Genomic DNA, 24,304 nt, shown 5'->3' with positions numbered 1-24,304 from the left:
TTTGGTTAACCCAAGATGCTCAGAATATGTTAGGTCAATTAAAACACTATTTATTTTAATATATCTTCCAGTTTTATGTTTTTTGACTTTTTTTTATATTGGAGCAATTTGATTAACAATGTTGCATTAGCTTCAAGTGTACAGCAAGTGATTCAGTTATACATGTATCTATTCTTTTTTCAAATTCTTTTCCCATTTAGGTTATTACAGAATAGTGAGCAGAGTTCCTTGTGCTGTGCAGTATGTCCTTGTTGGTTATCTATAGTGTATATATTTCATCCCAAACTCCCAATTTATCCCTCCCCCTCCCAGTGCTGTATTTTTTATAAAGTGCTTTTATCTTATCACAACATTTAGCAACATTTTCATCAAAACTTTGAACCTTCAAGTTTGACTCATTTATTTCTGGAAATGTCTGCCCTGTACCATAATTGGAAATGCCAGTCTTTTATTGTCAACTAAAGCCTGCAAATAAGACTTGTTTCAGAAAGAATCTGACCTTTATTTTTCATTTCATATAAGCATGTTATTAGAATACATTCTGCTGACCCCCACCTTATCTTTTATTCTTAATTCTAAGAAAGGCAGAGGTACTAATAGATAGATGGACAGGTATGTAGGTAGACTAGATAGAATGATGGATAGACAGACAGAAGCATGGAGGAAATCAAGTACTGCTACCTTTTTGATGGCCCTGATAGCAGGGGGCCATCCCACACCCCTAACAGCAGAGAACGTGGCTCATTCTCTGAAGGAAGTAGAGTGCTAAGTAAGAGACACTCAGCTCCTGCTGCCCCACTGTACAATCAAAGCACAAAGCTCTCTGCTTCTAACGCCCTAACAAAATAAATAGATAAGACAGGGAAGGTCCAAAGCCCTCCCTTGGGTTTATAACGCCGTGATTAAAAGGAGCTTTGAAAACACCAATATTTATTGTCCCTCTGTTTGATGCCCCAGGGGTCTTTACACTATAGACTTCAAGAAAGGGCAAGTTTGTCTTTATTTTGTCACATGGGATAAGAGTGAGGAACTGACCATGCCTCACCTACTGTGCTTTCTCTGGAAGATAATGTAAAGAGAGAAAATACGGATTCCCTTGAGACCATCCAAGCCTGTGTTTGTCTTGGAAGGCTTTGCAAGGGCTATGTGTGTGGTCTGAAGACTTCTGCTTAAGACTACGTTGGCTTTTACAATGATTCAGGAAGTCTTGCTTCTGGCTTTATTTTTTTTTTTTTGAAATCTTTCATGTCATATCTTTGTAAATTGCATGATACTGCACTGTGTGAAAATAATACAATGTATTTAACCTGGTCCCCCACGATGGTCTTTTAAGTTTTTTCAATCTTTTTTTATGATTACAAGTAATATTGCAATGAATAACTCTATGTATACTTCTTGTAGCACAGGTGGAAGAAATTCTGTAGGGTAAATCCTGGATCTGGGATTCCCCGGGTCAAAGAGTATGGCTGGTTTCAATTTTGATAGGCATGGCCCTTCGTAAAACTGCACCTATTGGAGAGTTACCTGGCCGTCCGGGGGTTAGGACTTGGCGCTTTCACTGCCATGGCCCTGGGTAGTCAGAGTACTGAGATCTTGTGGCCCAAAAAAGTATAAGCCAACATTGAAAAACGAAGAAACAAAAACTGCACCAGTTACATTCCCACCACAGTGAACAGGATCGCCTGCTGCCCCCCACTCTGCCCAACACCACGTGTTAGCAAACATTTCACCTTAGCCAATAGGAGGGATGAACAGTTATATCCCAAAGTAGTTTTATTTTTCATTTGTCTCACTATGGCTAAGGTCATCATCTTTTCATATGTTTATACCCCACTGTAATTCCTTTTCTGGGAAATGTTTGCTCACGCTTTTTGCTCATTTTTCTGTGGGATTAGTCTTTTTCTTGAATTATATTAACACTACTGAGGAAACTAGCTCTTTTTCTGTCAGAAGCATTACACATATTTCCCCACCGTGTATCATTTAAATTCTGACTTTAGCTCTGAGTTCTTGTGGGTGTTGTCCAGAAATCTCTAAAGTTTCATGCAGTCAAATTTATCAATCTCTTTACGACTTTTGAATTTTATGTCACACTTAGAAAAGCTTACTCTTTTCAGTTCTCCCAAGCTTTTTTCCTCTCTCCATATTATTAGTTTATTTTCGCATTATTTTAAAATCCTTGATTCATCTTGAATTTATTTGCTATAGGAGTGAAATAGGGGCCTGCCTCTGCGACCACCTATGGCAGAATCTGAAATATATTTCTTCTTTGTCCCTGGTTCCTCGCACAGAGCTCCTAAAACCCTTGGGATTTCCCGATTGATACAAGTGTCTTGTCCTTCCCAAGAAGCCCCCTGTGGGTTTATGCTAATGAAGTGACTTAGAGTGACTGAAGGTAGGGTCCCTAGATGGGGTCAGGCCTACCTGAAAGACCAAGGGAATCGAGGGATGGACTTTCAGCCCCACCTGCTGGCCTCTGGGAAAGGGATGGGGGTGGGGTGGGGAACTGCATATTAAGCTTTGCAAAAACTATTGAACAAAGATTTAATAAGCATCAGCATGGATGAACCCACCCCAGTTCTGTAGTAATGGAAGCCCCTGCATTCAGGACCCTTCTGGCCTTACCTTGTGTACCTCTTTGGCCCTTCTTCTGTATTCTTTGTAATAATCCTTATACTAAACTAGTAATGTAAGTAAATGCTTCTCTGAGCTCTGTGGGCCATGCTAACAAATTAATCAAACCCAAGGAGGAGTTCACAGCAACTTCCAGTTTATAGCTGGGCAATCAGAAGCACAGACAACCCGGACTGGCTTCATCTGAAAGGAAGCCAGTCTTGCGAGGCTGAGCCCTTAGTCTGTGGGGTCTGCCGCTATCTCCAGGTAGATAGTGTGAGATTTGAGTTAAATTTGTAGGACAGCCTGTCAGTGTTCACTGAGCACTGGAGAACTGCTTGCTGGTCTTGGGGGGAAAAAAATCCATCAGATCACCTCATGGTCCCAACACCATTTATGAAATTATCCTTCTCCACTGGCAGAAAATCTACTTTTAGCACAGGCATTGTCTTTTGAGTCTGTCTGCTGACCTCTCCTCCTCATACCTAGGACTGAGCTATCTTCAGTTCTGCTGGCCCCTATTATTTCCTTTTTTCCTCAGAATTTTCTGGCTCTTTTTGCATACTTAACTCTCATAAGGATTTTGGAATTGGCTTCCTAATTCTCCACAAAATAAAGTTGATATTTTCTTTGGAATCACTTTAAATAAATAACTAAATAGGGAGAACAGACAGCTTTGTAATAATAAGTCCCCCTGTCCAAGAACTTAGGGTTCTTTCCACTCATTCAGTCCTTCTGCAGCACCATTTTGAAATGTCGTGGAGCAGCCCCTGGTCTGCCTGGGAGCAGCTATCGCTAGAGCGCGCCTCATTGATCAGTGGCCTCAGGTCACACTGCTCCCCAGGGTGGGAGGACCTTTGGGGAGGCTTGGTTGGACAACTTCACAGCTGAGGGAAAGACAACTGGCCCCATCTTCCCTGAGCCTGTCCCAGCAGCTGTCTCTTCTCTGGACTTGCGAAATTCGTGACTTGATTAAACCTCACCTCTGCAGAAGCATCTAGGGATAAACAAACAACAGTTCTCTGGGTCCTGGGTCGGGCATTGTCTCCTTTAATATCGCCCAGGACCTGTCACAGGGAAGCCAGGGGACCCATTGGCTTGGGCCACATAGTCATGAAAGGACTCAAATTTGCATTTCTCACCCCATCATCAACTGAGGTGAATCAAGGAAGCATACTGAGAAACTAAAAAAAAAACTAAACCGGAAAACTTTGAGTCGCATTACCAGACCTCGTGCCAACCAAGCACTATGAATGTCACACAAACCAGGGAACTAACTTGTGAACTGCATGCCTGCTTTTGCCATGTATAAAGGAACACTAAAGAGATTACGCCCATGTATTCTGAGCAACACTTAGCTATCACTCAAACCATAATTGGTTTAATGCTCTGTGTTTTATCAAAACTCTATCACGAAAAGTTATATCACTTGACCACCAAAATTTTGCATTTTAGCACAGAAGTACTTCAAATCTTGTACTTTTTGTATACAGAGAGACATGCATGCATTCTTAGTCGCTCACTTGTGTCTGACCATTTGCAACCCCATGGACTGTAACCCACCAGGCTCCCCTGTCCATGGGAATCTCCAGGCAAGAATACTGGAGTGGGTTGCCATTTTCTTCTCAAAGGTATCTTCCCCACCCAGGGATTGAACTCATGTCTCCTGCATTACAGGTGGTCTCCTGTATTGGAGGCAGATTCTTTACTTACTGAGCCATAGGTACTGTCTTGTATTTTCGTGCTAGAATGAAGAGTAAATATATCATTTCTGCAGTGCTGTTTTGGCATGACTTCTTTGTTTCGTGTGTCAGAGGCCCCCAGGATGAAAAGTTTTGCAGGGCTCTCTTGAAGACAGAGAGGCCTGTCAGTATAGCATCGTGCCTTTTGACCCTGGGCTTAAGGGAATCAGGGTTTAAGTCTTGTCTCAACTCACATAACAATTTCCTTCCGTGTCTGATCCAGCATCATGTACTGCGTCCACTCCTGTTGAGTCTCGTATGTCTTAGACTGATCCACGATCTTTTGGAACATTGTCCTTTTCCTACAAAAAACACCAGTTTGTTAAAGGAGCACATATTAGAATATGGCAACCCCTGGCCTTCTAATGTTGGGTGTTTCAGAGGCTAATTATGGCAGTGTAATTTTTAAAAAGAAAGGTGAAAAGAACCAATGCCTGGGAGTGAAGACCTAGGTTCTAACTCAGACTCTACTATGAGTTTATTATCTGATCTTAGCTAATCTTCCCCCGATCTCAGTTTCTCCATCTGTATAACAGGGTAAGACTATTTAAGTCAGAGCTGTAGTGAGAATGGATGCGTCCATAGTGCAAGTGTGGTACCTGGCACAGAATACTCACTAAATCAGTTAGAACTGTGGTGTTCATTATTTTTATAATAATCAGTATTCTTTTTTGTTTGTCCACGCCTTGCAGCTTACAGGATCTTATTTCCCCTACTAGGGACAGAACCTGGGCCCATGGCAGTAAAACCCCCAAGTCTTAACCACTGGACTGGCAGGGAATTCCCTAATCATTTTTATTCTTAAAATGAGAAGAAATACCAACTTGAAATACAAGGCAAGGTCTGTAGCAATGATTGCGATGTCCATCATGTGGATTGCATGCTCATGCTGCCTGCGATTGAGGTTCTGAAAGATATTTAGGCTCTAAAGAGAAAATGAAGAGATAGAAGTGATGTGAGAAGGGAGAAGTGACGCTGGAGGTAAAGTCATTCAGTTCCCGATGGCTGCCCCCGGTGACCAGACAGACCGTCCAGACCAACGCCTGGCTACACTCAGGCTTCTTGTGAGATGGGGACTCCTTCTCAGGCCCCAAAGCCAATGCAGAGGGCCCTCATCCTACCTCATCTCTCAACAGTGTTTTACCAAACTCCAAGTGGTGTCTTTCCAGGATGGAGGACCCATGGAGCTTGGCCAGTGGGTTCTGGGATCTGAATGGGAGAGAAAGAGACACACAGAGAGAGGATTAACATGGACTGGCTGAGATGAAGGTTAAAGACATCATCCTTTCCTGTCACCTCCTAATTCTGCAGGCAGAGAGGTTGAAGTGCAAGAATGAGAAGGGACTCGTCACACAGTACGACGGTGAGAAATAGGACTAGATAGCAGGTGTCCTGGTTCTCATACTCTAACTTTCTCCATAACTAACTCTGGGCCTCTTTGGGGACATGGTCTCCCTAGAAGTGTGGACCCTTATCCCCAGAAAAAGACACAAACACAATACCACATGCAGTTGTACAAACCCACCCCATAGCCGTCCACGGACACTGGCCAGTACTTTAAAGATCGCCAAGCCCCAGATCTTCCAAGCCTGATTCTGAGAAGTCACTGGATTCCCACAAGCAACATATCTATTCTTGTCTTTATTCAATAAATATTCGCTGAGCCCTTGTTGTGTGCCAGGCACTGAGATCAGTACTTCGCCTTCTACAAAGTAAAGTGTAAACGAAGTCTCTAACCTTGGAGCAGCAGGCAAAAACCGAGAAAACTCACAGAAGCGTGACTCACAGTCTGTGGGCCCTGGGCAGAGCCTGGGTATAACACTAGTCTCTGCTCTGCCAGTCCACCTGGTGGTCATGAGGGCCCCCAAGACCATGGCTCATGGCCCCTACTTCAGAGGCTATCTAGAATATAAGCTCTGTGAGGTCCGGCACTGGGTCTGGTTTGTTCACCGTGGAACCTCCTTTGCCTAACATAGGGCCTACCACACTGGCCTTTTGCGCATTATAAACCCAAGGTGAATAAATGAATCATTAGCAGTTACTAACATCTTAGCTTAAATTAGTTCAGTAGGTAAGAGAGGAAGGAGTAGAGTGAGAAAGTTTAATATATTAGTTTCCTGTTGCTGCTCTAAAAAAATCACCACAAACTTAAATGGCTTAAAACAATCAAAATTTAGTGTCTTCCAGCTCTGGAGTTTAGAAGTCTAAAATGATCTGAAGAGCTGCTTTCCTTCTGGAGGTTCTAGAGGAGAATGTTTCCTTGCCTTTTCTAGCTTCTAGAGGCCCCTAATTCCTTGGCTTGTGACCCATCCTTCATCCTCAAAGCCAACACTGTAGCATCTTCTGTCCTCCCTGAGTTCCTACCTCCTTCTTACAAGTACTCTTCTAACTATTTGGGCCCCACTTGGATAACCCAAGATAATCCCTATATTTCAACATCCTTAATCAAGTTTATGAAGTTTCTTTTGAATGTAAGGCAACATATCCCCAGGCCCCAGGCACTGGGGTGTGGACATATTTGAGCTTCATTATTCTATCACAGGAATTTACCCAGAACCAAAGGGCAGGAGGAAGTGGGAAGCTGCGGACCGTGGGAATTCCCCATGGCAAATTAGTCTATCTAAGACCCATTCAGATCTAGGTAATCAATCCCTAGGCAGGAGGTAGAGAGCAGGGCCAGGAAGGTCTGACTCACTTCATCTGGTAGAGATTGTTAGTGCCTCTGTGGTCAATGTCGTGGCAGAAGGCGGCAGTAACCATGGCCAAGGCCTCCAGGTCTGTGAAGTATCGCTTCAGCTTTCCGGTCTGGAAGGGCAGTCAGAGATGCTGCTCACTCCTTTTGGGGGGGGCTTGGAAGCAGGACTGAGAGAGCAGGAGTTAGGAGGAGGGCCTGACGCTTGGAAACACAGGTCTGATCTTGGCTTGACCCCTGGTGCCACAGGATGACCAGACATTTGCCAGGACTGAGATGTGGGATATGGGACTTTCTGTGCCTGGAAAATCCCATGGACAGAGGCGCCTGGTGGGCTGCAGTCCATGGGGTCACTAGGAGTCAGACACGACTGAGCGACTTCACTTTCACTTTTCACTTTCATGCATTGAAGAAGGAAATGGCAACCCACTCCAATGTTCTTGCCTGGAGAATCCCAGGGACGGGGGAGCCTGGTGGGCTGCCGTCTATGGGGTCGCACAGAGTCGGACACGACTGAAGTGACTTAGCAGCAGCAGCAACAGTGCTAGAACTGGGACAGTCCAGGCAAAGGTGATGGTGGGTCGTTTTACTTCCGAGTCACCTTAGCTGGTCCCACCTCCCTCTGGGCCTTAAAGTGGAGGGTGTCAGACTGGATTATTGCTGAGAAGCAGACAACCCTGGACTTTGCGGATTTAGAGGGTGTTGGAACATGTCCAGACTGGTAAAACAAACCTTCCAAACCTGGTCTACTGGTTAACACAGTGCAGAAGAATTTTTCCCTGGGTGTCCTCACTTAACTGTTTGTGCTGGGTGTTGGAGTCAAGGGTGGAAAGAGCCCTGAGGAGGTGCTGCTGACTTGTGACTCTGAGAAATAAATCACGTGTAAGTGGTATGTTTTTCACCTTCAGAGGCAGCCTGGCTAGAATTCCTGCCCCCAGGCCCCAGTGCTTTCTCTGGCCTGACCATTCCAGACACGAGGGAAAGGAATGAGGATGGGGACACTGGGCAAGGGCAGAGATTTGTTTCATAACCTGGTTAGGAAAACACTTTAAAATGAAATATAAAAACTCCAGACCTTCTGAGACAAAATGACTCACACATATACATATTGGTATGTCCATCCAAGGACATAATAGCATTGTTTGTAATAGTGAAAGATCAAAAGCAATCCTCATGTCAACAATAGGGGAGCTGCTGCTGCTGCTGCTGCTAAGTCGCTTCAGTCGTGTCCGACTCTGTGCGACCACATAGACGGCAGCCCACCAGGCTCCCACCATCCCTGGGATTCTCCAGGCAAGAACACTGGAGTGGGTTGCCATTTCCTTCTCCAATGCATGAAAGTGAAAAGTGAAAGTGAAGATGCTCAGTCGTGTTCAACTCTAAGCGACCCCATGGACCGCAGCCTACCAGGCTCCTCTGTCCATGGGGTTGTCCAGGCAAGTGTACTGGAGTGGGTTGCCATTGCCTTCTCCGAATAGAGGAGCTAGGTAAAGAAATTGTTGTCTACTTAAACAATGCAAAATACTATGAAGTCATAAAATTAGATCATGGATAAGCCTTGAAGACATTATGCTAAGTGAACTTAATCAGACACAAAAGGACAAATACTGTATGATTCTACTTAGGTGAGGTACCTATAAGAAAGGGAATTCATAGAGACTGAAAGAGCAGAATGCTGGTCCCCAGGGGCTGGAGACTGAGGAAGTGGGGAGTTGTGTTAATGTTGTTGTTTAATGGAGACAGGGTGTCTGGGAAGTTGGAAAAGTTCTAGAGATGGAGAGTAGTGATGGTTGCACAATACTATGAATGTACTTGATGCCACTGAATTATGCACCTAAAAATGGCTTAAATGGTAAATTTTAGGTTATATGTTTTACCACAATAAAATATATATATAGAAAAATGTGATTGATATATTTATAAATTTTCAAATAAAAAAGCATATTATAGAATCATACTGTTTAATTAGTTATAAATAAAATAAATTTTGTGTATGTGTGTGTGAACAAATCTATCTCGATCCTTCTAGAAGGAAATCTGGAAGGAGCTGTGCCATGGTTTTCTCCAAATACTGGCTTGGGGGTTGGATTAGAATGCTGCCTTTTTTTTGCTTTTTATTTTACATACTTCTTGCTTCTTGGAATTCATTTATGCTAAGCATGTACTCTTGTTGTCTATTTTTTTTAAAAAGCAATAAATAGAAGAATGATGCCGCTGCTGCCTGGGGCGCTGCATTGAGGGGTCCAGGGTAGCGGGAGCCCCTAGCAGCCCGAGGTCCCTCCCACCACGCCACCGGGTCCCCCTGTTCTCCTACCACCAGCAGCGAGAACATGGTCTGCCCCACGTTGAAGCCGTGCCGCCAGTTGTGGTAGGTGATCCTGCGGTAGCCCTTACTCAGGGAGTACATGAACCGCACCAGGGCCTGCGAACACACACACAGCGCATTGTAAGGCAGCAGCCCCGCACTGGGGCGGGCGTGCCTGCCGGGCTGAGCCCCTCAGTGTTCCGGCCCCCGCACTGGACCACAAGTGGGAGCTCGCAATAGATGCGCTAAGACCGTGAGAGCACTTTCAAACGGCGGGATACTATGACAATGAAACCAGGCCCTGGGAGGAAGCTTGCAGGAAGTGTAGGAGAGAAAAGCAAAAGCGAGACGAAATCGGTGGTTCTCAAACTTGAGTGCATGTCTGCATCGCTGCGGGGTGTGGGAAGGTCTTGTTAAAACAATTTCTGATTCCTCACAGCCAGGGGAGAGAGGAGGGGGAGAAAGAGAGTGTATGTGTGGGTGCTGGTGGACCCGGGCTGGCGTTGATCCATTTTCAGGTGATACTGATGTGGTTCAGAGCACAGTTAGGACTGCTGCTTTAATCAGAGAAGTCTGGGAAATTCTGCACACAATACACCCCCAGCTCCACCTTTTCTGTCCATCCCCTTGCCTCTAGATGCACAGCACACCTAAGGAATCCTGCAGGGGAAAAAGCCCCGTCTAAAAGGATTTAACACACATCTCCCACCCTGTTGAACTGTAGGAACTTTTTTTTTTTTGCCTTGCTTTTATCCACAACCTTCAGAACTCAGTACCTCAGAACCTACCTTGAGAAACATCACAGTTCAGAGGAACCATGTGTCTCTTTTCTGGTAAATAACTCATCTGTGTGATGTGACTAATGCTTTAAATCTTAAAAACTGAGAGTACCCTCTTTCTAAGGTAGTTTACAGATTGAGGTGTGTGTGTGTGTGTGTGTTTAAGCAAGCAAGAAAGGAAGGGGAAAAAAGGGAAACCAAAGGTTTGTTTCAACCTCACCTCTTGAGGAATGTGAAATTTATCCACCACTTTGAGCTCATAGTACATCTGTATTCCACATTTCACCAGCTCCAGTTCCGTCAGGGGTAGGTCGCTGAAGTGGAATTTATTGATTTCATATTTGTCTGCATCTGGCAGCTCTCCTTGCTGTATGAAACATGGAGTCAAGTGACTGGGGCACATGAGGAATTCCTTGGTCCCTCCCTCACCCCACCCCCCACCTGCCCTGTCCCTGATCTGAGTCTGTTGGAAGGATCAGAGCAGAGTGGCAAGGGCCACACTTGGCAGAGATGCTCCCCACACATGCTTGGGGCAGGCATGCCCTGCGCTTGCAACAGGTCAGGACGGTGCGGCTGCCCAGCTCACCAGGATCTCAGCCAATTCTTCTTCCTCGCATTCCCACGGCTCCTTCCCATACACCTCTCTGGTTTTCTGCCAGGGCCCGAAAGAGCAGAGAAAAACATTAGTTTACTACATCTGAGCTCAAAATATGTCTCTACTTTTCCATTTCCCTTTTTCTTCTTCCTCCAAAGTTCTCGCAACAGAGCTACCAACTCAGAGAGGCTCCCATTCAGTGTTTATTGACAAGTAAATTCAAGGTCATGGGATTTGGAGTCATGGAGTCCTGCGTGCAAATTCAAACTCTACCAATTGGATCCCCCATTCCTCATCTGCAAAATGGGGATACTAAAAGTACTTAACTGGCAGATTAAAATCAGATTATCCAAAGTCATTTTTAAAAATGTATATGAAATTAAAATAATGCATGTAAATCACTGAGAGCAGTGCTCGGTATATAGTGAGTGCTAGGATTAAATAATGCTGTTGATATTCCTACTGTTTCTATTACTAACTGGGAGCCTGGAGGTCTTGCTCATGGCCCTGGCTTTTCCTCTTGCTATGTGACTTGAGCCAAGTTCCTTCCCCTCTGGTCCTATTTCCCCTGTGTTACAGGGGTAGAGGAACCTGGGCCCAATAACTTGTTCCAGATTTCTTGATCTGGAGCAGAGTCTACCTACTTTTAACTGTTCACTATGCCTCCACAGGGTCTACATATACATCCTGTGGCTTAATATTGTAGACTGAGACAAGCAAACCATTAACCAGTTCATCCACACTAGATATTTTCTTCTCTGAATTTCTCAGTTATTGGGATCAAAATGATCCAATTTGTTGTGATATCTTTCCAGCTTAAGAAATGCCCTCTGACTGGCTTATATTTTTCAACTTGTGCAGTGCATAAACCCAACAAGTCTTGGGAACTCAGCTGGGCATCATATCTAATGCTCTTTGGTTAATTCAGTTTGCTTCTAAGATCTTGATCTTTTTGAGTCCAAAATTCCAGGAATGATGGATCACCGATTCTCACATATCTTGGAAAGCCTGTCATCCCATTTCCCACCCACATGGGATTCTCCTCTATAGCATCCTTGATATGTGATCATCCAGCCTGTGCTGCAATATTTCCCATGACAGGGTGCTCACTACCTTCCAAGGAAGCCCTTTTATAACAGTGATAATTTGCTCATTATCCTGATAAATGTTAAATGGGAACTATTTAGTGAGCTGTGTGATTTGGGGATAACTTCCTTCCCCCTTCTAGGCCTCAATTTCTTCATGTCTACAATAGGGTGAAAATCCTTACCATGCCCATCTTACTGGGCTATTGTAAGCATCACAGGTATGAAATACCAGATATACTCCATAGCGATGAAACTATGTGATGGCTTCCTGCCAACATCTGACCCTACCCTCTCAACTATTTCTTTGCTCAGAAAGTTTGACCTCCTAAGGCAGGTCTGATCCTGTCTCTGTAATTTAGAGCAAGACTCTCTGAGCCTCCACCTTCTCAACTATAAAATAGGTGTGGTTAGCTGACCTCATGGAGGGAGGCTCTGAGCAACTGACCATTGTCCACTGGTCTGTCAGATAGAGCTTCCTCTCAGAGTGGGAATTGTGGTTGGTGACTCCATCTCTAGTACCAACCACGTCAGCCCTGAGCACAGAGGAAAAGGGAGTTTCTAGAGCTGTTAAGCCAAGGCATGGTTTTAAGACTGAGGTAATGAAGAAAGCTGAGCGCTGAAGAATTGATGCTTTTGAACTGTGGTGTTGGAGAAGACTCTTGAGAGTCCCTTGGACTGCAAGGAGATCCAACCAGTCCATCCTAAAGGAGATCAGCTCTGGGATTTCTTTGGAAGGAATGATGCTAAAGCTGAAACTCCAGTACTTTTGTCACCTCATGCAAAGAGTTGACTCATTGGAAAAGACTCTGATGCTGGGAGGGATTGGGGGCAGGAGGAGAAGGGGATGACAGAGGAAGAGATGGCTGGATGGCATCACCGACTCGATGGACATGAGTCTGAGTGAACTCTGGGAGTTGATGATGGACAGGGAGGCCTGGCGTGCTGCAATTCATGGGGTTGCAAAGAGTCGGACTCGACTGAGTGACTGACTGAACTGAACTGAACTTGAATTAGTCCTGGGTGTTCATTGGAAGGACTGATGTTGAAGCTGAAACTCCAATACTTGGGCCACCTGATGAGAAGAGCTAACTCATTTGAAAAGACCCTGATGCTGGGAAAGATTGAGGGCAGGAGGAGAAGGGGACAACAGAGCATAAGATGGTTGGATGGCATCACTGACTCAATGGACATGGGTTTGGGTGGACTCCAGGAGTTGGTGATGGACATGGAGGCCTGGCGTGCTGCGGTTCATGGGGTTGCAAAGAGTCAGACACGACTGAGCGACTGAACTGAACTGAACCCTGGGAGGGACAGCTGTTCCCAGAACAGCCTTTTCTTGAGGAGAAACAGGGAAAAACCACTACCCACCAAGATTGTCTGGATTTCTTCATTGTCACACTTCACGTGGTATTTCACCATGTCTTGGAAAATATCCTTCCTGTTTTCAAGTTTGTTCATTGACTCATAAGTGTCAGGATTTAAGACAGACCAGCCCAGGAACTGAGCCAAAGACTGAAAGGAGAGAAAGGAAGAGTCAGAGGGAGAACGTTTTGGTCTGGTCCTTTCTCTGTAACTTGGGGCAAGACTCTCTAAGCCTCTATCTTCTCAGCTGTAAAACAGTTGTGGTTAGCTGTGCACTGTTCTCCTCAAAGGGATGCTGTGAGGATAACATAAAATGACGGATGAGAATACACTTTGAGTAAAGCTCTAGTACAAAGTGTCATCCTCATGCACAACAGCTTCACAAAAAGGGAATGTGTTGTCCCTATGTGGGGACAGAGGATATAAATGAACTCTGTGCTTTCTGCCCAACTTTACTGTGAACCTAAAGCTTCTCTAAAACGTAAAGTTTGCTAATTTTTAAAGAAGGGAATCCAGGAGGACAGCCAAACAAAAACATTGGATCAGGAAAGTATCTACAAGGTGAGACCCCATCCGTCCTGGGCTGGGACGGCAGCATGCTAGGTCCCCACCACTTGGCTCTGGAAGTCCCACATCCAGAGTCACCTCTGAATCCCACATCCAGAAGCCTCCTTAAAAACCATACCTCCATGAGGGTCTCATCCATTTCATCAAAGGGTTTCCCATCTTTGCGATTGTAAAACGTGGCCACCCCAACAATTTCTTCCTTCTTGTTCACAATTGGCATAGAAAGAACATTTTTAATCATCCATCCAGACTCATCCAGAGGCTCTTTCTGCAAGAGAAGAGCCAGAATAAGTTGCCCGGGTACCAGGCTACAGAGACATCCATGACGGATTTCATGCCGTGTTGTGACCCTGCTTGGCTGAGGGAGTGGCAGGAGGTTAGACCTTGTTGGATTACGCCTGGTTTTACTCACCAAATGCCATGAGCAGTTTTGCCCATCTGGTGGGAGCTCCATAAGCCAAATAGCAATACCATTTTCATTCCTAAGATATCAGGGCTGTTATGTGCCAGGCAGTGAGTTGTGTGTTGCTGGCTCTAAGGATGCCCACAACCAGTACAGGGAGGCAATGTTTCCCTTTCAGATACAGGAGCTGTCTGTGCAGGACTGGCTTAGCAGGGGCCCTGGTGATACTTGTAACTTTGAACTCATCAAGTAGATATAACCTGCACCTTTTGACTACCAATCTGCCTGTCTGTGTTCCTTTTGGCATGTCATTTTCTCTCCATGGGCCTCAATTTTCTCATCTATACATGGGGATGGTAGTAAGAGCATGTGCCTCATGGGACAAATGAGAAAATAGAGGTGAAATTTCTTGGTCAATTAGAAGGTGCTCTTTGTGAGTCATTTCCTATTTCACCCTCACTTCCGTCATCTATAAAAATGGGAATAACTAGACTAGATACTTTCTAGGCTCTTTTCTCACTGATTCATTAAAGATTTATCAAGTGTTTTACAACGTGCAAGAGCTAGAATCTGAGGAAACCAAGGCAAGTAAGGCATAGGTGTTGTTCTCAAGTTGCCCATCATCTGGAAGGTAAGGAGGCCATCAGATGGCACACAGGAAGTTCTCTCAGGTACTGTGGGAGCCAGGGAAGGGAAGGAAGTCAAGAAAGGTTTCCTGGAGTCGGAGAGTCTTCCAGCTCAGATGTTCCAAGGTTTTGAAGGTGGAAAGATGATGGTTATTATTATTTCTGTAACACTGGAACTTAGCACCTGGTAGGAGAGTGACTCTAGAGGGATGAAGAACATAGTCCAAAGGGCGCAGGGCTGTCAGTCAGGAAACTTGAGTTTAAGGCCTGCCTTCCTCCCCACTCTCTTCCTCACCTTGGGGGAGTCCTTTCCCCCTGAAGGCCCTGATAAGGAGGCAGATTTTATCAAGAGTGAAATGGGAAAGCATTAAAGATTTTTAAGGACAGAAGTTATTTGAGACAACTTATGTTTTTTTAAAACATCACTTGGGCTACTTTGTGGAGATAGAAGACTGTGATCTAAAAACAGGATCAGATTTGATTTATGAATATGAGTAAACTGTAATCAGGTGACTTGGGTAAAGACCAAGTTCTCTTTTGGTTATAATCATGGTAGCAACTCTCAGCAACAACCAGCCTTGTCATACTGATATGGTCAACATCACAACACAAGACATACAGTTTTAACCTTGGAAGGATATTCTCTCTAAGGTTTTTCATAATGTTAAGGAGTAAACACATAAGCCACTAATTTTTGTATGAGTCACTTTTATTTCCTTCTTCATTATTTTCTGACTGCTCATGATTTGTTTTCTGTGTATCTAGCATGCTAAACTCAAAATATTGACAGGGCACCTGCAACTGAAGATGTTAAGAAAGATAAGCCACAACCTTTGACCTAAGGAAGGCAATATTTTGCCAAGAAGAATTAGTCTAAAAGGCAAGGAAGGAGCATAAAATACGAGGTAAGGGAAACGGAGTGACAAAGACAAACTCCTTGGCGTGGCCTTCCAGGCCCTGGGTGGCCTGGCCTCTGTCTCCCTCTCTAGAATTTCCTCCTGCCACTCTCCCCTCAGGCTCACTGGTCTACTCTTCCTTCCACAAGCCTTCTCTTTCCTGCAATCCTCTCTTCATTTTTTACTGTCCAAATGTACTTTCTCAAGGATACATTCCTTGATTCCTTCTGGATGAACTCAGGCCCCCCTGAGATTCCCCCTCTACCCTCCTCCTGGCCAGCACTCCACGTGTCTCTCTCCCCATGCGATCATGAGCTCCTGGCAAACATAGGCCATGCCTGTCTGGTCCACCTCTGTAGCCAGTGTGGCATTGTGCCAATGCCTGGCCCAGACCGTGCCCTCCACAAACAGTTTTTTAAAAAGACACACAGATAACATCAAATGGAATACTAAACAAGATTCTGTGATCATCTTAAGGAGACAGAAATGATACGCAGCCAGGGGAAGCAGAATAAAACTTCATAAAAGTTTCATAGCATTGAGTCTGTCATTGAAGGGCAGAGGGCATCTGGGCAAGAGATGGTAGTGAGAGAGAGAACTGCATGAGCAAAGGTCCCGAGGCCAGAAAGCAAAGGCTATAAACCTTAAAACCAAATGGAACCTTGGCATTTACCAAATTAATTCTCTCCCCACTTCCATTGGCACATGACTTTTTTCCACTCACATTTTCACTTTATTGAGATTGCTTCCCAATAAAGTAGATGGATTTTAATGTATTCTAATCCTCCTTGCAGGGAAAAATACCATATAACTAAGAGAGCAAATGAAAAATGACTTACCTGGAATGCAAAAAAATCCTCTGCAGGCGCATTCATGATGTTGCAAATCTGAAAGCCGTGAAGAGGAATAATGGAGTTTTGCTTAGACTTGATGGAGTACACATCAAGGGCACTGGGCATGCTATTTTCAAAAATGCCACATCCCTGCCCCACAGCACTCACATTCTTTTCATTAGGTAGACATGCTCATGATGGTTTTGAATTATTAACTGAGGTTCCTGAACAGGAAAGCTGCCTTATAAACATGACTTCTTACCATTTGCCTTACTTCTGAGTCATTTCTAAGCTTTGTGAAAGTTAAGGCTACAGTTTGTCATTTTTAAAAGCTGTATAGTGTCCCATTTTCTTTTTTTACATTAGCTTTTTTTTCATATTTCATTTTTTAAGTTATATACCCATAGACCTATTCTTTTTCAGATGTTTTTCCCGTATAGGTTATTACGGAGTATGTATAGAGTTCCCTGTGCTATACAGTAGATCATTGTTGATTATCTATTTTATATATAGTAGAGTATATATATTAATCTGAACCTCCAAATTTATCCCTCCCCCCACCTACTACCTTTCCCCTTTACGTAACAATAAGTTTGTTTTCTAAGTCTATGAGTCTGTTTCTGTTTTGTGTATAAGTTCATTTGTGTTTCTTTCTTTAGATTCCATATATACCTGATAGCATGTGCTTTGTAGCATCACATATAATCCCTTTTTTTAAAATTTTTTTTTTCATATTTTTTTTTCATATAATCCCTTATATGTGGAATCTAATTTATTGTTTGTAGACTTTTTAATGATGGCCGTACTGACTATTGTGAGGTGATAACCTCATTGTAGTTTTGATTTGCATTTATCTAATAATTAGTCATGTTGAGCATATGTTTTTGGCCATCTGTATACTTTCTTTGGAGAAATACCTATTTAGAATCTTCTGCTGAGTTTTTGATTGTGTTGTCCCTTCTTTTGGATATAGATCTGTATGAACTTTCTGTACGTTTTGGAGATTAATCCTTTGTTGGTTACTTTGCAAATATTTTCTCTATTCTGTGAGTTTTCTTTTTGTTCTGTTTGTGGTTACCTTAGCTACACAAAAGCTTTTAAGTTTAATTAGGTCTCATTTATTTATTTTTGCTTTTATTTTTTCTTTGGGAGGTGGATCTAAAAAGATATTGGTGTGATTTATGTCAGAGAGTGTTCTGCCTCTGTTTTCCTCTAGGAGTTTTATAGAGTCTGGTCCTACATTTGGGTCTTTAATTCATTTTGAGTTTATTTTTGTACATGGTGTCAGAGAATGTTCTAATTTCACTCTTTTACACATAGCTGTCCAGTTTCCCAGCACCACTTATTGAAAAGGCTGTCTTTTCTCCATTGTATATTTTTGCCTCCTTCGTCGTAGATTAATTGGCCATAGCTTGTGGGTGTATTTCTGGACTTTTTATCCTGTTCCATTGATCTATAAGTCTGTCTGTGTACTGACACCATACTGTTTTGGTTACTGTAGCTTTATAGTAAAGTGTCCCATTTTCTTTCCCCCTTTTGTTCAGATTGGATTACATCCAGTTTTTAATTAATGTAAATAATGGTACTGTAAACATCTTTGATTGAAATGATTATATTTGTTTTGCTGGGCAAGAGTTTTTCCTTGTGGTATAAATGTCACAGCAGATGAAGAAATAAAAAGTGCTGTAGCTCTGGTTGCATGTTGCAAAATTTCTCTTCTGACAGCTAGGTCAGTTTACTCTACTGCGCCAGTGATACTTATCTGATCCCTCCAGAGCCCTGCCCATGGGGCCACTGTTCAGATTTTTCCATAAGATGTTGCAGAAAACCCAAATGAACTTTTTGGCCTACCCAATAGTAACCATCCAGGTTTTCTCTTTCTTCTCTTACATTCTCTACTTTCTCATTACCCACCCACACCTCAGAAGACCACCTGCTGGTTTCTGTCCCCACCCCCCTATCCCACCACCTTACCACCAAGCCTGTTCTCATTAGGGATGTCAATGACCTCCTAATTGCCAAACCCAATGGGGATTTTCAGCTCTTATCTCACTGGATCACTTTTGTTGCATTTGGTATTCTCTCTTTATTGAAATTTTCCACTCCCTTGGTTTCCATGACAGTACCCACTCCTGGGTCTCCAGACACTTCTGAACCCTTCTATCAATTTTCCTTCACACACTCTTCTTCCGCCACCCAGTCTTTAAATGTTGGCATCCTCCAATATCCTAATTGAGCTCCTCTCACTCTCCCTGGTAACTTTATCCACACTCATGGTTTCAAGTACCATCTGCTACTAGGTGCAAAATGGTCAAGGATTATAATATTTTCTATACTATATTATCTTCTGCATTGTAGTCAGTATGAATCTCTACCTTTTGTTGACACAAATCTCCATCTTCATCCCTTATCTAGCTCCACAGCAGCAGAGTCATCTCTTTAGCTACTTGCTGGACACCTACTCTTGAAAAAAGTCTCTGTTACACCTTACCTGAAACTGATCTCAGCAGGTAACATCCCAACCTGGTGGCAGCATTATCCATCCAGTCTAGAAATCTGAAGCTGGCTTTGACTCTTCTCTCCCTGTCTCTCTGCTCACAATCAGTCACAAAGCCCTCCACTGTTAGATCTGAGTTCTGATCTTCCTCTTTCCACCTCATCTTTGTTTGAGTCATGAGTATTAAGTGACGAAATGTATTTACTGCCTGGCTTATCATCAGCACTCTGTGGCTGTTTACTGTTCTTTACTGCCTCTGCCTTTGTTGAGATGTTCATCAGCTCTTGTTTGTGACGACATTCTTTTCTCTCTGCTTCCAATCTTAAGTCTCTCTAGATCTATTTTCCAGGGAGCTTTCAGAATTTTCTTTCTAAAGTGAAATTTATTGTGTCAACCTCTTACTTAAAAACCTGTCACCTGGGGATTAAAGTTCCACCCTCTTGATCTAGCATCCAGAGCTGTTGTCATCTGGCTCCTCCCTTTGTCCCTCTCAAGCCTCATCTCTTGCCATCTTCCTGTCTCAAACCTAACACTCCAGCTACTCCAAATTGCACACACCATGTTGCTCCCAATCTCCAAGCTAGAGTTGTTGGCCCGTGTTGTTTTCTCCACCATGTTGCTTCCTGGTCCCTACCTGCCTTACCCCTATTTATTTTAAAACTCAACTCATACCAAAACACCCTGGAAAGTAAAGGCTGGTTTAGATGCCCCAGCCCCCGCCTTTGTGTTCCTAGAATATATCATGTACATCTCTATTGTGATCCTATTGCATTATAATATAAATATCTGTTCATAAAGATATCTCCCATTTGATGGTGAGCTTCAGGACAGAAATTATTTGATTCATCTATCTTTGTATCCCCACAGCCAACTGCAGCACCTGGCACACAGGAATGCCCAATAAATAAATACCCTGATACATGAACAGCACTGTGTAGTGTGTGCCTGGGAAAGGATACGGAGATGAACGGCCTCAAATTCAGGGGTGATGTGCTGCTAACACCCATGGCCCTTCTCTTGAGGGCAGGGGATGCTGTCACTCTCCCCTGGACCCTGTGGGTAGGGCATGTGGGAGACAGAGCATTTGAGCTCCACTGTGTGGTTAGAAATGTGGCAGGAATGGGGGCTTGGGAGGGGCAACCAGGTCTCTGGGATAAGAGGCTGGATCTTGCTCTGTGGTGAGCCTCGTGGACCAGCCAGTCATGACATTATCCCTGATATTTGCATAAGTATCTTTGGTTGTCAGGGAGACTTACACTTCTCTGTCTCATGTTTCTTCAAATGTCAGTTCTCTGTACATCCCCTTGGACCAGCCATCAGGTGAGTTGAGAAATGAGAGAATCAGGCTTTGAGAGATCCATACTTCCCATAGTTTTTCCCACTCTCTTGATCTGAAATCCCTTCACTCTTCAACATTAAGAAGAATAATTCAAAAACTGATTCAAAACTCTCCCCCTTCAACGTTATATTACTTACCAGGCCATTTTGGGCAACATAAGTGGGGAGACCGCTCACTAAAGCCCAGTGGTCTGGAGGTGGATTCCTGTCAAGACCAAAGACAGTGGTGACTTTTGAGGTGGGGACAGATGGACTAAAAACTTGAAACTGGATCTTACCCCACCTCTTCCCTCTGGTGGCTCCAAGTACCACCCTGACCAAGATCAAGCCCCAAATCTTGGCTAAGCATCTTAATGGCCAAATGTAGACATTGGAAAAAAAGTCATAAATCAGTTTTATGGATTTCATGCTCTCTAAGAGACAAATTGATCCAACAGATGGTTATTGGCTGCTGAGCAAAACCGGATGCCATCATTTCCCTCCACCAGTCCTTATGTAGAGTGAGTTGCTCAGTACTGTATAGAGTGAGGGAAACCCACCTAGGATGAGCTGCTACCAGATGCCAAGCACTAAGCTAGGAGCTTTACATACTTATTTATCCCTCATTCCCAAGTGACTCAGATTCCCAGTGACTCTCCTGCCTGCATTGCAGAAGACCCAGGTTTGATTCCTGGATCAGAAAGATCCCATGAAGAAGGGAATGGCAACCCATTCCAGTATTCTTGCCTGGAAAATTCCATGGACAGAGGAACCTGGCAGGCTACAGTCCATGGGATTGCAAAGAGTCAGACATGACTGAGTGACTAACATACACAGCAATATCACAATTTAGATTTATATATTTATTTTATATGGTATATTTTTACTTGTTTATTGCTAAAAATACACAGAAAAATGTATTAAGAACTTCAGTTGTTTGGAAGTGAACACCTATGGAACTATACCTATGAAACTCGAACAACCTGTCGGCATTGGAAACCCCTCACCTGCCCCTCCCACTCACAACCTTCTCCTGAACCCCAAAGGGAACGGTTGTCCCAGCTATAGGATTCTTGCTTTCTGTGCAGCTTTACCACCTGGTTTTCTGTGCCCTGTTTCACATATTTTTCACCTTCATTCAGGTAGACTCATTCAATGTACATGCATTATTTTGTTGGACTTCTTTTTCATGTTGCTGTAATTCATTTGTTTGATAGACTTAAACGATTTTTCCTTGTAAGATTGTATATAATTTATGCATTCAACTGTTGATGGACATTCCCCTTAGTGTGAGTCTAATATGAATATTGCTGCTTCCAACTCTCTGGTGTATGCGTGCTCTCAGTTCCACATGGTATTTCTGGAGTAGAAATACTGGGTCATAAGATGTGCATATCTCAACTTTACCTTAGAAAGCCAAATTGTTTTCTAAAATCCAATCTGCACTACCATCAGTGGTATATTAGAGTTGCCTTTGCTCCATGTCTCTGTCAATGCTTTAGTATTTTCAGACATTAAAAAAATATATTTTTTTAGATTAATAAAGTTCTCTATGGAAATAATTATAACATGTTTCTGTTAATGTGACAGATTTTATAGATTGATTGTTCTAATGTTAGCCTTGCATTCCTGGAATAAACTCAATTGGGTCATGATGTATAACCCTTTTTAGTTATTATCTGCTAAAATTTTTTTAGGATCTTTGCATCTAGGTTCACAAGTAAGCTTGGTATGAATTCTCCTCTTTCATACAGACTTTGTTGAGTTTTGGTGTCAAGTTTATACTACTCACTTTTTTTCTCTATTCTCTTAGATAATTTGTATGAGAATTATGTTATTTCTTCCTTAAATATTTAGTAAAACTCATCTCTGAAGGCATGTGAGCCTGAAATGTCTTTGTGGAAGGGTTTTAATTACTGTTATAAGACTTGTGATTTTCTATTTTTTTTTGATTTATATTTAGTAGGTTTTATTTTTATAGGAATTTGCCTCTTTCATCTAGATTTAAAATATTCTGGGCCTAATATCCTTTTATTGTATCCTGTTAGTTTCTGTATGATTGTGGTTATTCCCCTTTTCCTTTCTAATACAGTTCATTCGAGTTCCTATTTTTCTTGCTCAGTCTTGCCAGAAATTCATCAATCTTATTAATCTGTCCAAGAAACCAACTTTTGGCATTTGTTCAATATTTTGTTAATATTTAATTAATTTCTGGGCTTATCTTTATTATTTTGGAAGGGTATGCTTGTTTGTTGTTAGTTTCTTGAGATCATGTGATGGATAGCTCCTATCTGCCCTTCCAGAGCCACTTCCAACCTGCTCCTCCCTGTCATGGGAGGCCAGTCTGTGTGGATTTCATCAACAGGGTGTCTGGCCTTCTAGCTTCCGACTGAGTTTAAACTGAGTTTAAAGGGGAGACCTGGCCAAAACTACAGGGCGGTAGAACAGGAAGATCAGGCTATTTATTTCCTTGGGTTCCCCCAACAGCGTTGCTCTGAGTTTGTTTTGTCTGCACTTCTCTAATGATGGCCTGCTCTATATGACTGTTTCCCCTCACCACATTCTAGAAATTTCCTTGGGGCCCAGAAGTGCTTACAACTTTACTACTAAAATATTCTCTTGTGGTTAGTTTCCTTCATTCCACCCACCCACACCTCTGTAATTCATCCCTTTGTAAATAAACCCTCCTTGATTTACCCTGATTAAAAAAATTTTTTGACTGTGCTTGGTCGTAGTGGTGGTACACAGAATCTTTAGTTGCAGCATTCAAACTTTAGTTGCGGCATGTGGGATCTAGTCCCCTGACCAGGATCAAACATAGGCCCCCTGCACTGGGGGCGTAGAGTCTGAGCCACTGGACCACCAGGGAAGTCCTGAAATACCCTGATTTAAACGTGACACCTAGTATCTGTTGGGACCCTGGCTGATAGTATTTTGGTACATAGTTTATTACTTTATTTTTTATTATTTTCTAATATGAAAGTGTAATACTGTAAATTTCACCTTAGGTATGATTTCACTGCATCACTTTGGTTTTATAACATATCATGTGATATTGTTCTTTTCAGTTCAGAAAATATAATAATTTCCATTGAGTTCTTCTTTTACCCATGGATCATATGGAAGTGTATTCCTTTTTTTTTTTTTTTTATAAAAGTAGTTTCTGGTTTCCAAGCATATGAAGATTTTTTTTTTCCTAATTAGCTCTTTGTTATTAGTTTCTAGCATATTTTCATTGTGACTAGAGGACATTTCTGTATGATTTCAATCATTTGAGGTTTGTTTTATGGTCTGTTATATCACCAGTTATCATAAAGAAACAACTATTCTTGAAAAGACTGAGTGTTCTATAGTTTGGGTGTGAGATGTCATGTTCTATTAATGTATATACCCATGAGATTGTTTGGTAATTATCTTATTTAAATATTCTCTATTCTGTTTATTTTAGTCTGCTGTATCAATTAGCAAACATGAATTTGCCTGTACATTCTTAAGTTTCTGTCAGTTTTGCTTTCTTTTTGAGGCCACGTTATTAAGCATATACACATTTGTAAATTCTTCCCAGAAAGTCAAGTTGAATTGACCCCTTTATCATTAAGAAGTGACTATCTTTACTAATGTGTACCTTGACACCTATTTTTATCTGATAGTAACATAGTTACATCAGTTTTCTTTTGATTATCATTTGCGAGGCATATCTTTGGTTCATTCTTTCATTTTCTCTGTATGATCTTTTAGGTAGGTCTCTTGTAAAGAGGATATATGGTACCTCTTCATATATCAGTATATCTTGGAACTCATCAGTTCTTAGAAGAACCCAGCCTGTGGGATCTAAATGTCTGAGCCCTGCAGTGCACGTGCAGAGTCCTAACCACTGGACTTCCAGGAAATCCCCAGGAACCGTTTCTTATACGCACCTGAGAAAGATAATATTCTGCCAGTTAATCTGTGATACAAAGCTTTTTGAACTTAAAATTCTGTATGAATAT

The 24,304-nt window shown here is 42.7% G+C and overlaps 1 protein-coding gene across 1 annotated transcript in view; it reads right to left on the bottom strand.

The window, feature by feature from the left end:
• Positions 1 to 24,304, bottom strand: part of PDE6A (phosphodiesterase 6A) — a 79,691-nt gene that overhangs the window by 23,222 nt on the left and 32,165 nt on the right. The window contains exons 7-17 of the mRNA XM_040239616.1: positions 20,475 to 20,541; positions 16,508 to 16,555; positions 13,862 to 14,011; positions 13,183 to 13,326; positions 10,718 to 10,783; positions 10,352 to 10,498; positions 9,362 to 9,469; positions 7,051 to 7,160; positions 5,477 to 5,564; positions 5,180 to 5,280; positions 4,550 to 4,657 (exon numbers count right to left, since the gene is read on the bottom strand). Coding sequence (XP_040095550.1) covers positions 4,550 to 4,657; positions 5,180 to 5,280; positions 5,477 to 5,564; positions 7,051 to 7,160; positions 9,362 to 9,469; positions 10,352 to 10,498; positions 10,718 to 10,783; positions 13,183 to 13,326; positions 13,862 to 14,011; positions 16,508 to 16,555; positions 20,475 to 20,541 — 1,137 coding nt within the window. The remainder of the gene's footprint in view (positions 1 to 4,549; positions 4,658 to 5,179; positions 5,281 to 5,476; positions 5,565 to 7,050; positions 7,161 to 9,361; positions 9,470 to 10,351; positions 10,499 to 10,717; positions 10,784 to 13,182; positions 13,327 to 13,861; positions 14,012 to 16,507; positions 16,556 to 20,474; positions 20,542 to 24,304) is intronic.

Source organism: Oryx dammah, unplaced genomic scaffold (assembly GCF_014754425.2).
Source record: "Oryx dammah isolate SB20612 unplaced genomic scaffold, SCBI_Odam_1.1 HiC_scaffold_5, whole genome shotgun sequence".
Classification (NCBI taxonomy): Eukaryota; Metazoa; Chordata; class Mammalia; order Artiodactyla; family Bovidae; genus Oryx; species Oryx dammah.
This window is presented reverse-complemented; position numbering and strand designations above follow the sequence as displayed.